This window comes from Blennius ocellaris (assembly GCF_963422515.1).
Source record: "Blennius ocellaris genome assembly, chromosome: 5".
NCBI classification, from domain to species: Eukaryota; Metazoa; Chordata; class Actinopteri; order Blenniiformes; family Blenniidae; genus Blennius; species Blennius ocellaris.
In genome coordinates this window covers 9,493,615-9,508,573 of record NC_137654.1, presented here as the reverse complement: position 1 = coordinate 9,508,573, position 14,959 = coordinate 9,493,615, and the positions used below count along the sequence as shown (strand labels likewise).

At 43.7% G+C, this 14,959-nt stretch overlaps 1 protein-coding gene across 1 annotated transcript in view; it reads right to left on the bottom strand.

Annotated features, from left to right (window-relative positions):
- vstm2la (V-set and transmembrane domain containing 2 like a) overlaps nucleotides 1–14,282 on the bottom strand; it is a 65,312-nt gene extending 51,030 nt beyond the window's left edge. The window contains exon 1 of the mRNA XM_080496207.1: nucleotides 14,085–14,282. Coding sequence (XP_080352333.1) covers nucleotides 14,085–14,202 — 118 coding nt within the window. The 5' untranslated portion in view covers nucleotides 14,203–14,282. The remainder of the gene's footprint in view (nucleotides 1–14,084) is intronic.
- Nucleotides 14,283–14,959: the final 677 nt, after the last annotated feature.

Sequence of the window (14,959 nt, the reverse complement as noted above, 5' to 3'; positions counted from 1 at the left end):
CAATGCCAACTACCGGCTTCAGAGCCATTTAGAGGTAACACACACACACACACACACACACACACACACACACACACACACACACACACACACACACACACACACACACACACACACACACACACACACGCACACACACACCTTCACTTTGCCCATATACATCCAGGCCTGCTGTGGAGGAGAGAGGCTCTCCACAGAGGTGTAATTAGGTCTGGTCGCTGTGAAAATGTTGAAATGGATAACCCTGTCTGGAAATGGCCAGGGGCAGCACACATAATTGAGCACGCTGCGTCTTAGTGCATGCTTCTGTGTGTGTGTGTGTGTGTGTGTGTGTGTGTGTGTGTGTGTGTGTGTGTGTGTGTGTGTGTGTGTGTGTGTGTGTGTGTGTGCGTGCATGCATGCTGCTTGGTCTGTTTAGTTTCAACTTTCTAATGAATGCAACTTTGTGGAGTATGTGGGGACTTGAGAGTGTATGGCAGACAGTTGGTGTTAAAAGAGTCAACTTCAATATCTTTAGTCTTCACAGAGATGTTCAAGGACCTGGAGAAAGAAAAAGAAAAAGCTGTGCTCAGCGTGTCCAGCAGTCAATCACAGCTGTGATTAAGCTGTAGCAATCAGAGCTGCAAATGTGGAACTTCAATGTACAGAAGATTGGCAGAAAATAAGGAGGGATTTTTTTTCTTCTTCCACATTTGCATGTTTCTCTTGGATCTCGTTCTCATAGCCAAACTGGAAATATTCCCAAATCTGTTAAGCTCCGTATCTAAAGCTATTTTCAGCTCAGTCTGCAATGTTTGTACCCATTCAGCCATAGAAGTCTAATAAAATGTAAGAATGTATTAAAAAAAACAAAAAAAAACAACACAAAATGACATAAATAAATTCAACTTTCAGGTGAACATTTGGCTTCAGATTGCCCACTAAACTTTAACAAGGAGTTTTAGGGAAATATTTGAAACCAACAATGGTTTTCATCCATCCATCCATCCATCCATCCTTGTTAAAGAAAAAATGTCTGTCACCACTTGGTGACACTTACCTATCTAGCTATCAAAAAAAAAAAAAACCTAATTTGAAAATATGTTTGAGTGTCTGAGGTGTTCATTGGTGCGAGTGACAGGTTAAAGAGCTCCAGATACATTAGGAAAAAGAGAATGTGACGTACTGAAGACCCGCTGTGAGCGGTGTAAATAATGCAGCTCGTCCGTTCTCCTCTGGAAACAGAGCTACGGCACATCATCAGAATGTAAATGCTTCAATATCGGCAACATGAAAGCCATCTTCAAAGTGCCCCCCCCCCCCCCCACCCCCCTTACCCATATGCTCAGAGTGGCGGGATGCTGCCTGCTGATTACGTAAAGGCTTCATTTCAAAGGCCGGCACATCACTGCCTATAGAGCAGTGGGACACGCTTCCTCCAGAGCGCCGGGTCCTTCACACGGTTGCCATGGTGAGCAATACGAAGCAGAGAAGATGGGTGTGCGAGGCAATGAAAGCAACCTGTAATTTCAACATGAATGAATCACACACACACACACACACACACACACAAAGGCAGCTGCAGTCTGCGTTAAAGACGACGTGGAGGAAACCTTCAGTTTAGTGGAGAGGAGCTGGGTTTTTGTATCAGCTGGATAATTGTTGCAAAACAAGACCTCAAGCAGGAGTTTGACTGTGTCAAAGGAATATGTTACACAAGAGAAAAAGGTGGTTAGATAAACCTCGAGGGGAAGGAAGCTGAGCCTTTTCAATTAGACTGCTGTAAAAAAAAATACTTAACATCACAGATCACACAACCAATCAGACCTTATTTATATAGCATGTCTTACTGTATACGGGAGGGTAAGGTTCAAAATGCATCGGGGGAAAATTGATTCAGTGAAGGAATTAATAAAATATTGAGACATTTTAAACCAGTGGTGGAAAACAACATACAAAAATGTAAAAGTTGTAAAATATGAAGATATAATGAGGAAATGTGGGAAAATGTTACAATAACAAACATATTTAATTAAAACAAATTGAAGGCACCAAAATCCAAAAATGCATTTCTTTATCTTCTGTTATCTTTATCAAACATAATTAATGTGTGAAATGTTTCTAATGAAACAAATGTTGGGTTTAAAAGAAAGTTATTGTAAGACGTATATTTAGCTTTAAAGCTGATTCTAACTGAATTGTTTGACGACCTTCAGAGGAAAGTGCTGTGTGGCTCAGTGATGGATAAGATTTGACACAATAATCAAAATGAAAATCTTTTCTTTCTTTTTTTTTTTTAATCTATTTCTTCGTATTTAACAGGTTATTTTCAAGACATTAGTTTCACACAACCGGAAAAGACACTCAGACAAATATTTATTCAAACAGTGTTACTTCAAAAATACAACTTTGATAAAAAAGCTTTTGTTTTTCTGAATGAACAAGATGAAATGAGTATTTTCTGTCATTCAAGGAGTGTTTAGTTTGTAAGTCTGGTTTTCTTTGATGATAAATTTTCCGAGGATGAAAGGAGCTTGATCATGATTGTTTTCTTTATTATCAGGATTTCTTCCCATAACTTAATAGAAAAAGGTGAAGGTTATTGCAAGTATAATGATGGAATAAGTATTACTCTTCCAAGAGTAGTTGACATTTAAAGACTGGACAGATATTTTAAATTGAGAGAATCTAACTACCATCAGGAGGGTTGTGATTTTTTCCAACACAATTCAGCAATAATTGTTACGTATGAATAACTTGAGGAAATCCACCATTAGAGCAAAGACTTGATTAAAAGTAGCACAAATCATAAATCTCAGAATTATGCAACATGAGGAGGACGGGGTTCAAACTCACTGGCCCATACATTTCCCCACCTTCCAATATAACAAAATCTGAACTGAGGTTTAATTCTCACATTTTTCCAAGCAGCAATTTCCAGTGAGTAGCAGAGCTGAAGTTTGAGTCTCAGATCATCAGGGTCAAGTCAGAAAAATGTTCCAAAACTACAAACTACAAGTCTCCTCTACAATGTGCGTGAGCTGCTTGGTTCATGGCAACAACAACCGTATAAACGATACGCTGTTTAAAAAACAAAACAAAAAACATTTCGGTTTAAACGCTCAAAGACGTTTAAAACACAAGTGATTAATATCCAGACACTGTGCAGTGTTGATATCACCATGCAGGAGTCGGCTGATGATCAGACTGATGTGTGATTTGAGGTGAAAGTGGGACCAGGGAGCCTCTCCTGGGAACAATGACACTCCACCAAATTACCTGCAGGAGGCTGAGGAGCTCTTTCAGGCTGCAAACGACGGATACATCACCTCCCCTCCTCCACCTCCTTCTCCTCCTTCCTTCCTCAGTGAGACTGCCAAGAGACCGATCCTGCCAAGCGCCTCCCCAGGAGAAGTGTAGTGTGTGTGTGTTTCTCTCTGAATGGGAGGCTTTATGAGCGAGCGTGTGTGTCTTTCCACTTTGATGGCGACGTTGGCAGTAATGTGTCTAATAGAAGATAAGCAACACTCCCTCAGACAAGTCTTCACAGCCAAGCACTTCCTCCAACATCATCACGCCGAGCGCAATAGAGGGAATACTCTATCCCCCCTACATCTCGCGACTAAAGACACACACACACACACACACACACACACACACACACACACACACACACAACACACACACACACACACACACACACACACACACACACACACACACACACACACACACACACACACACACACACACACACACAGAACAAAAGGTTTGGATCATTTGTCTCAAAGCTGCCTTTATCATCACTCACACAAAGTCCACAGAGCGCTCTCTCTCTCTCTCTCTCTCTCTCTCTCTCTCACACACACACACACACACACACACACACACACACACACACACACACACACACACACACACACACACACACACACACACACACACACACACACACACACACACACACACACCGGTTGGATGATGAGTCCCACAGACGAGTTTCAGCCATGAAGAAAGTGCTTGCTTTGTGATTGCCACACTCAAAGCTGGCTACAGTCACTTCTCCTTCAAAGTATGTCCCCCCCACCCACACACACACACACACACACACACACACACACACACACACACACACACACACACACACACACACACACACACACACACACACACACACACACACACACACACACACACACACACAACAACATAAAAACAAACCAGTGCTGTGCCAGGGTGAAAGGATGGGCGCGGCAGACGGTGCTCGTGCAGAAACAAGCCGGACGAGTCCTTGACTGCCGGTTGACCCCGCAGCTTTTTAGTGGCGGACTGGAAGAGAACGCTCTGATCGGGGAGGATTCAGAGTTTATTAGGCACGACGTGGCAGAGCGCTGACAGGCGAGGGGAGGGGATGGGGGGGGGGGGGGGGGGGGGCAAGAATGATGGAGGACATGGAAGGTGCTGGTCTGCATTGTCAAACAATGAGCACAACACCTGATCTGCTGCGCGGGTCAGACAATAAATCAGCCGGTCGACGCTGATACACTGCTCACTGGTACACCGTTCACCACCACAGAGCAGCTGCAGCCTTCTCCATGCATCTCATACATTATTCATACTGTTTTTTTCCCCCCCTTGTTGGTTTTGATTGGATCGTTTTCAGTCTCAGCTTCTGGAGCTTCTCAGTCAGAACTGGACCGGTTCAGGTCCCTCACCAGCTGTCCACCAAACAAATGAAAATGATGCGAGCACTCGAGATGAGACTTCAAAGAGTCATTACTAAATTCATCTCCAGGAGTAACTTGTTTTGATCAATCACTTGTGGAAGTTATAAGATACGATATGAATCAGAATAATTCAAACTTACACATCCCACCAATACATAGTCTATTGCAAGGAATTATTCAGACATCTTTGTTGACTTGGACTTGAACAAGATGTTTTTCTGACAAATACTGCGTCGTGTTGTACCTTCCCTGTCGTCCCCAGATGCAAAGCGCATCCAAATGCTGCCATGTGTCCTTTGACCCAGGGTCAGTTTATGTTGTTGGTTTTTTTCCTTGCATCACTAAAATCTCCTTCTTCTTTCAGGGTTTTTTTTTCTGAAATGCTCACAACTGCAAACCGGTTCTCATTGTTCCTTTAAAAGAGCCTTGATCTCTGGCATGCACTTCATTTGCTTTTGTATCTTAAAGATGGTGATTGTGTTTTTCCAGTGTGTACAGCTTATGTTTGTGGACACTTCATCACTGAGTTGACGACATCCTCTCTCATTGTAATTGGCTAAAACAGTCCAGTGAATTAACAAGTCGTGAGCAGTTTCTCAGATCTGCTCTGGATTCGAAAAAGACTCTTATTCTTTTTCTTTTCGTTGTTATCTTCGAATCTGATTTCGACGGTCTCAAACCCAGCTTTGGAACCACTGCTATCAGACACCAATCTTCCAGGATATCCCCTCGTTTCTCTCCATCACTCTGATTGCATTATCCCAAGAAAACTCAATCTGACTTCCACTTTCTGGCAGCGGCGCTGAAAACTCACCAGCTATCACAAAGCTGGAGGTTGAATCCCATCAGCGAATGGCCGAGAGCAGCGGAAATCAGCACTTATAAATGGGAAATGTCAGGGATTATGGCTTTGAGCACACTGGAGTGGTGAGGGGACATGCAGACAAAGCCAGGAGACAAGTCAAAGACCTGTCCTTAAGTCTCTTTTCAGAGCCCAGCTGTGAAATGTGTGACTGGACGGTGCTGCTCCAGTCATAATTCCTCTCCTTTGTGTAGTTTATCCCGGGCCACCCTGTGGCACTTGTCTTCACAGTGAGGAGTATATACAGAGGTCAGGACCTAAATACATTGGCTGTACCTACTGCTGAGCGCCAACAAGCTATAAAACTGCCAGCCTGTCCCTCTCTCGCCTCGCCCGTCCTCCCTGCTTGTGCTCACAGACACTCTCCTTCTATTTTTATGGCTCTTTATGAGCAGCACCGGCGCTGACAGAGCGAGACAGCAGAGGAGCGTCGAGAAGATTCAGGCTGAAAGGGAACTGGGCTTCCACACCGAGCGTCTATTGACTTTCTCTGCACAGCACAATTAAATGGGAACTCAAAATATACAGAAGATTGCATCCAGGCCCCCAGAAATCTGTCACTTTTTATTACCCGACCGTTCCATGATTAGATTTTTGATTAATTGTTCAGCCGGTAATCTGACGTAAAGCTCATGGATGTTTCTTCAGGAACCCAAGATAATGAAAAATTCTTTATCCAGAACAATCATGAGCAACACCAAGATATACAATCATGTGCAAAAGCCATGTGTGCTCATATAGTCAGTGACTCCCGAGATAAGAGCCTTTTATACGACCAAACTGCTATTTCACCAGATAATAGGTAGTTCATCTTGTAATCTGCATGACAACAGATAAACAACAGCAATAATATATCATGTTTCTCTTAGGTTTCATTTTGCATGAGCAAACAGACTGAAGAAAGAAGGGAATATATGAGGTGTTTATTAAGGAACCATAACAATCCGTATTCACAAAAAACGTCTCTTTCCCAACGCAAACATTGATCCATCTTAATGTGATGCTTTTACTCCTTCTTCAGCCACTCAGACAAACCAACTTGTTGACATTGTGCGAGAGGAGAGCTGACCGCTTCTCGTTGACAATGTTGCTGCAACTGAGAACAGTCAGCAGGATCCATCTTGTTTATGTACTCAAATTCAATTAATCTTAATTGAGTTAAAATATGTAATCATGACAAATTAATCCACGTTACTGTCGATTTTGAGAGCCCTAGTTTGTAGTTCAAAAACCGTAAAGCAGCAACTGCTTTGATAAATGTTTATCTCCGAGTTCCTCCGTTCTTTCCAACTAACTGCAAGCAAATAAGCGGGGACGCACACAAAGACGTCAACCTTTCAGTGAGACTAAACTGGTCGTTGAAGACATTTTGTGCACAGACGTACTGCGTCGTGTACATGATGTGGTTCACAGAGAAATAGTCTGATGCAACCTGAGTGTAAGAAAGAGTTGCTCAATCGTAGATCAGTCAAAAAGACGCCATCGTCACTGTACGGTTTTCTCCATTTGAAAAAAAAAAATAATAATACAAGCTCCTAGAATTTATAAGGAATAATTTCCACTGAGCATGCAAGCAGTCGTCAGCTGTAACGACTCACAGCGAGAATAATCCCATTTCAAGGCTCCTGGCCTTTATCTGCAGTTTGCATGTTCTCAGTTTGTGTCACAGAGGTTTCTATTTCTCCCACAGTCCAAGAAAACCTGCATTTGGGGTTAATTAGTTGTTTTCAGCATCCTGAAGCGGAGCAGGGTCAGCCGAGCGGTTCCTGATCCACAGCTGAGGTGAATGTCGGTCATGCTTAAACAACTTAAACATCGGCATAACATAAGTAGATTGTGTTGAAAAGTCTGAGAAATGGTGCTGAACTGGAAAGAAGAGGCAGCTTCTGCTGATCTGTTGGGAGGAGGAGGATTGTCTGCAGGTTGCAGAGACCATGAGTTGACTTTTGTGAAATTTGTCAAATGCTGACGTGTCACAGACAAACACTCATCACAAAACTGGTTTATCAAGACACTTTCAGTGTAAAAATGCTGTAAAAATTATTTGTGGTGTGTTTGGTCAGCTCGGTTCCAGCAGGAATTGGAGGAAGCGCCTTAAAAGATGGTGATATTTGCCTCTAATCCAACAGATGTAATGAACAGTGCTGCCGGTCTTCCAGTTTTCCTTCATCAGCTCAATATGGCAAAATGATCTCTGATGAGATGAATCAGCTGTTTGTGTGATTATCCCAGGCAACACTGATAAAAACCCGCTTGTTTTTCCGATGCTGCCTGGACCAGTGCCTAAATCAGCCGGCGCAATTTAACAGCGTTTCGGCATTTGTAAATGTAAATCAGCGCACCTGGCTGAGTTCGTCTTGACAGCCGCGGCACGGCACGGCGTCCAGGGCCCGGCTAACGTATCGCTGTAAAAACTTCAAAGAAAAAGATCAGCGGGCGAAAAGCAGACAGGAACATTTGGTGTCTGATTCTGTGGAAGACACAAGTAAACCTCACAAGCTGCTCCCGAGTGTTTGGCAACGATACCGCAGTGGCCACTGTTACGTTTTTTTAATAGTCTAACAGCAGCGTGACGTCAGCGCCCCAGCTTGCGTTGAACGGGAGTCCCATTTCCTTCACGATACGTCTCACACTTTGTTACGCAGGCCGGTTTGTGGAGGAGGTGTTACGCTCACACATCCACCGCATTCCTCTCAAATACGATCACGGTTTGGAGGAGCAGCCATGCCTGACACTCTTTATAGAGCAGCGCTGAAGCCCTGGAGGCTTCGCTGAACACTGAGTGATTCACTTGTTGAATCTGAAAACAAATAATGGCTCGAAACCCCCCCCCCAATCTAATAACAGCAGTCCGGATGGCGCCGCTTTCTGCCGCGATGGAGGTCGGGACGGGGTGAGGAGGGGAGACGTACACAAATATAAACACTTTAGAAACTGCTCTTCTCTTTTCATCTTATACGGATAGTTTGATATAAAAACTCAAAAACGGAGCTGTTTTACCATCAATTAACAAGATTGTAGCAGTTTGCCAACGTCTGATTTGACGCACCACTAATGTAGAATTGCAAAAAACCCACTTTACCAATAAAAGTTGTATAATATTTTGCCTGTAGACAATGCAGTTTGTAGTTCCTATAGTTTCATAGGAGGAAAACCAATGTGAACTGGACCTCATCCTCCTCTCCAGCCATCTATAAATCTTAGTCTTTTATGAAAGGCAGATAATGTTACCTTAGTTTTTGTACAAATAATTTTAAATTCACCCTGAAAATGTCAGTTTTCCAAACATCTCTTTCTAAAAGAGTCAACATGAAAACGGGCCCTTTAACACAACGTTTCAAGTCTTGTGTTTACGCGGCAGCATTTGGAAAATGATGTCGGCAGAAACAATGGAAACGATGAAGTTTGCATGTTGGCCCAGTAAAGGCGAGAGCAAACTCTCCCCGTGGAGTCTGCATTGGTCCGTGTGACGCCACGATCGCCATCCGCCCCTGTGAGCGAGAGTCTGCGTCGATCCTCTCCCTGCACATGCACAAGAGCCCATTGGACGCTAGTGTGAGAAGATCGGCCGATATCCTCGTCTGCACAATCACAATTTAATATAATACAAAGACAATTAGATGCCTCAGAACTCCAGCACTGAAATATAAACAACTTTAGGAAAGGAGGAGAACGCCGGCCACCACAGGCGGAAATATTTTCAGGATGGTTGCGTTAAAAGAATAGAATAGAGTGTAATGCGACAAGTATGTTCCAGCCTTGATGGGTGCTGTTCTTTGCTTTTGCAATGAAACCACTCATACACTATATAACAATATACTATAAACATTAACCATGGAGGTACACGGGATATAGACAGGCAACCAAATTGGATTGTTATTATGTTGAGTGTCAACTAGAAAACCACCAAGTCCCAGGAGAATATGGACTGAGTCACGACACTCTGGAGGAAAACATTGTTGTCACTGTTCATAATAACTATTTTCTACAATCGCGGTGCGCAAGCAGCAGCGTTTCCCACGGCGACACCGAGATGGAGCTCGAGCGTTTTGAGAAAGTTTCCCTCGTTCGCATGACAACGGAATCGGAGTGTTTTCAAAAAGTTCCACCTTGATAGCTGTTATCACAAAGGAGCATGTTCAGTGGCTCCGAGCACCTGCAGCACCTGCAAAGCGCAATGAAATCTTTGCGTTTTCATTTGTAAACGCGGTGTAAATGTGTCCTGGGTCGTCAACGCTCCTTCCTGCAAACACTGCCCCTCTTCCTCTGAACATAAGGGTGCAAAGCTCTTACTTTAACCGATAAAACTCAGAGTTCAACAGAACGACTCATTTACCTTTAAAATATGTTCTAAAACTAACAAATCCCAGTTGGAACCGGTGCCTGCAGTGCTACATCTCTGTTAGGTTGTCTCATTACTACCACTTTCTTTGCCGTTTGAAAAAGTTTGAGTATCCTAACGGCCCGATGGCTCATTTGCCCTCCGCTGATTAATTAAAGCAATTGATTGGCTGGAATAATCGCCTCGCTTGCCTCTAATGAGGAGTTAATTGAAAGGCATCAACGGCTAGAACAGCGTTTGGCCAGATGTAGATTGGAACATTATGAAAATCGAGCCGCGACTTCTCAACTGTTTTTCTTTCCCCGCCTCGGCACAGAGCCACACTGACGCCTCGGCCGACCTCACCATGGCGGTTTTGGTTTGCCGTGACTCACCGATGCTGTGAATTCACCTGGAGGACCGTCTGACGAGGAGCTACACTTATCGTGCAAACATAAAGGTGTGCACAGGGTTCCGGTGGATTTATCCTCGTCAGTATCTGATTACACGAACAAGCCAGCGGAAATCCTATTAGATTTCACTCTACAACAGCACTACAATATGTGCCATGCTTTACTAATTATTACACTGCGAGCCCGTTTAGTATTTCAATTAGGAATTAGGCTACATGAATGTGCGGTGGCGCGCTTGCGTCTGCAGGAGTTTTCAAATCTCTTGTTGCCCTCCTCCTTTTCTCTCGTTCTCCCCTCAGGACAAAACAAAAACAAGTGTATCTGCACGCGCTCATTTCCATAAAAATCCCACACAGCCACTGTTCAGAAACGTCTCTCCCAACAAGCACATTATTCAGTCTGAAAACAGATTCTGATTCTTTATGTGCCACAGAGCCGAGATATTATTCATATTGATCCAAATGGGGGGGGGGGGGGGGGGGGGGGACAACAACGGAAATGACAAATGCTAAATATTCTGCAGTGATATACAGAGAGATCATTGAACGCTGTGGCCCCCGCATGAGAGGGGAGGGATTTGACAGACGGTGGAGAGTAATGAGATTCCTCTGGACGGATACAGTTAAAATCAGCGGGGATCACCAGAAGCATCACGGCCGAGACTCCCTGCAGTGACCACGAGATGAAGATCCTCTGGTGGAACATATTCAGTCCACAGCGTCGTTATTGTGATGGAGGGAAGGATTTTCAGACGGGATGAGACAGCAGCGGACATCACATGGTTTTAGTGTTGTAATAAAATATCTAAAAGCACCGGTTATGATCTCAATTCAACACAATTGAGCCACTTTTACTACCAAGGAATATATTTTTTTTTATATAAAACCCTTTTTTGGGTGACATGATAGAAGACTTGAGGAAAAAAAATGTGTTGGGTACATTGTTTCTTTGTTTTCCTGTCAATAATAATAATAATAATAATAATGCATATATACATACATGGCAACGTTTTGAAAATGATGTCCGTTTACATGGACGCAGCAAAAATGCTGAAAAGGATGTAGTTGGCATGCTGTTGTTTGTTCTGGTAATGAAACCACACATGCATGCTCGCAGAGAACAATCCGTCATAAACATTAACAATGGCGAGGGCAACAACATTCGCCTGACCTTGGATTGATATTCCGGTGACTCTCAGCTATAAAACCACCAAGTCCCGAGAGATTAATATGATACAGCCTTGGTGAGCATGACAGAAAAGTTGCGTTTTACCCCGTTTCATTGGAGATGGAGTAGAAATGTTTTCAAAAAGTTCAAAATTTTCGATTTACACGGCAACAGAGTCGGGACATCTTGGGACTCTGGGAGCCATTTTCAGTGTCTCTGAGCTCCGTGGTCGTGTCATCAAACACCCAGAATGCAACGGAAGTTTTCTGTTTTCACTTGAAAACGTTGTTGTGTAATCTGGGCCTCATTTTGTAGTAAACTTAAGGAAAAAAATGGTCCAATTTCCACAGATTGTTGTCAAACGTTAGCTGGAATTCCATGTTTGAATACTGACCTTGTTCACTAAAGCTTTAGTGGTTCATTTAGCTTTCACCTTGTTTTTTTTAAATTATTTCTATGAAATCACAGTCTCCTGTTTCCACCTTTCTGGTTTTGAACATCTCCCAACACTAAACTGCGGAACATTCCAGACTTGATTCACTTGCTTAGAGACACGTCTGACCTGAACACACGAGAACATGGATAGACTCTTTTTGTAATTAAAACCAGTTTTCAGTTCAGCCATCAACATTATCTCACTGCATCCAAGGACCGAGAAGAGTACTGATGTCAATATGATTCTGATGATGATCATCATCAGAATAAAAGGGAAGAAAAACGATTCCAAATCCTCGTATTTCAGCTCAATCTCCCGGCAGCCACGAGTCGGACAGAGACGTGCAGAAGATGATGGATTTTCAGCTTCAACATATTGAAGAAAAGGTCTCCTGACTGTCTCATTGACACGGAAAACAAGATTTATTCTCTCAAAAATCCCACACCACTTCTTTATTTTTTTTTTTTACTTTTCTTTTGTCAAAACTATCTAAATCTTCCCACTGTCACTTCACAAATCAACACCCCCTGCTCGACTTTCAATAAATCCATTTTCATGGTCGCAGGCGAGATCGGACCAACCGGGAGCCTCTTCATCCGCACAAATCTCACCCACAGAGCACAGTTCTCCTGGATACTGCACTGCAGCCGCTGAGGTCTGGTGCCATTACGGAGAATTTTTAAAATCTAAATCTTGAAGTCACGGATGACGTCTTAGGTCTGGTCGGGTCTTGATTCAAGCCGTCCTACAGAATCTCCAGCAGCTGCTTAACAGACACACAGCTGGACGACGGACCCAGACGGTTTGGTTCACCGACTTCTTTTAAGCACAACAGTGAGGACTTTAAATATTAATATCATTAGAGCTGCATGACTTATTACAAAGTCCTCAGTATCAACATTAACATATAAATGTAAATGAAATGCACTGTGCATTTATATTCAGCACGTCGCCGATCAGATGGACTGCTTCTGGTCGAGAAGTAATATTTGACTACATTATTTCATCTTTACATCAAACCTGGTAGCAACAGACAGCAAAGACCAAGAAAAGCAGCTGATTGGACCTAAAGACCCATATGTGATTTAAAAAAGATGGAAAAAAAAAAAGACTGCATCTGGCTGAAACTGGGTCCAAGAATTAAAAGAGCACTGCCATCTGGAATTAAATATCCCAAAGTATATAATCATTGACTTCAGTGTTAATTTATTACAAGTCGCACTGTGATCACAATACATGTTTAGACGACTGAAATCTTCATTTGTTGCGTTTGGTAAAAAGCAATGCAAACAACACGGATGTGATATAGTCCCAGATTTTCGCTGTGAGTTCACTGGTTGGAGGTAAAGTATGTTTCACCCACAGAGGATGTCAGGGGGTTGGACCTGGTGCAGAGACACCTGTGGAGGTCTGCAGGTCCAGCAGGACCGACCCAGAGAAAGAGAGAGAGAGAGAGCGAGGAGAGGCTGTGTGTGCGTGAAGACGACATGACGTAACCAAGTGTAAACACTGGAGGCCATTTAGGGAAGCTCCTGGTGGGGAGAGGAGGGGGAGCGGTGCGTGTGTACGTGCGTGTGTGTGCGTGTGTGTGCGTGTGTGTGCGTGTGTGTGTTTTCAGTGTGGATTTCACATTGGCATTCTGGAGGGGAGCACATTAACACCCATCTATCAGCTGACACCACCTCTGCTCCGGCCGGGATGAATCACTGATCCGGAGGGTCGGAGGAGGAAGAAGAGCAGAACTGATGAAACAAGATCCTGTCAGTCAGACGCGCCAACATTTTACAAATGGTCACGACATTTATCACTTGACGTGAAATAATCCACATTTTGACAAGGTGTGTGTGTGTGTGTGTGTGTGTGTGTGTGTGTGTGTGTGTGTGTGTGTGTGTGTGTGTGTGTGTGTGTGTGTGTGTGTGTGTGTGTGTGTGTGTGCATGTGCACTCTTTTTTTTTTTTTGATCAATTGACTCATCAGACACAGAAATCACAAAAAAACACATGTGGGCTTCATCATCATCATCATCATCATCATCCTCCTCTGTGTTTAATCCCTCATCTGCATGTTGAGCATCACCTCTGCCACTCCTGCCACCCCCCCCCCCCCCCCCCCCCCCCCCCCCCCCCCCTGCTTGTTGTCCTCCCAAAGAAGACAAACAAAGAGAGGACAGAGGACGTACCGTTCCCGGTGATGTGGTTCTCCGTGTCTCCGTGCCCCGCTTGCCTTGCGGAGGCACTAAGTTGCAGGTAGAGTCCGAGGTAATGTAAACTCCCCAGCAGCACCCTGAACGCTCCCATGTCTTCTCTTGTTCCGCTTCTCTTCCTCCCGCTTGTCTTTCTCACGCCGGGTGGAGGAGGGCACGTCCGGGAGAAGACGACCGAACACTTTCTCTGCTCTTCCTCCCCTTTAAATCCAGGTGAACGGCTGTTGAGGTACGTGCAGAAGCGAGGAGAGGGACCACCGCCTCCTTCTGTGCCCGCGGACTAATTGACCTGACTGCCTGCCGCCGCTCACAGCGCTCCGCGTGCGGCGGAGGGAGACGGCTTTTGCACACGGGCGGTGCTGCGGCTGGCGGTGGGGAATAAGCAGCGATGGGCGTAGTGATTTGAAAAACGCGTTTTATTTTTTATGCATTCCTCAATCAAAACGTAAACGGTGAATAACTGAATTTTAGGAGAAAGTTATTAATTTACAATAAAAAATTGTTTTTCTACAAACTAAAGATGGCGCCTAACATTGTGTTTGAGGCTCCAAACATTTGAGAAACTTATAAAGGTCTGTTGTTAATCAGATTAGCCATTGAAATTTTAAAAAAAAAAGAAAAAAAAAAGACTCCTATATTGTGGTGCTACCCTGTAGTTCTACTAACTTATTTATTTATTTGTGGCGTGTGTTTGCTATGTAAACACTGTATACACTATTCACCTGTCTTACACTGTGCCCATTTTATATTACTCTAATTTACATTACGCTTCTATTTTCTTCTGTACCATCTATGTTTTTGGTCAGTGCTTGGGAACACAACTACGTACCAGGGCATTTAAAAACGTGTAA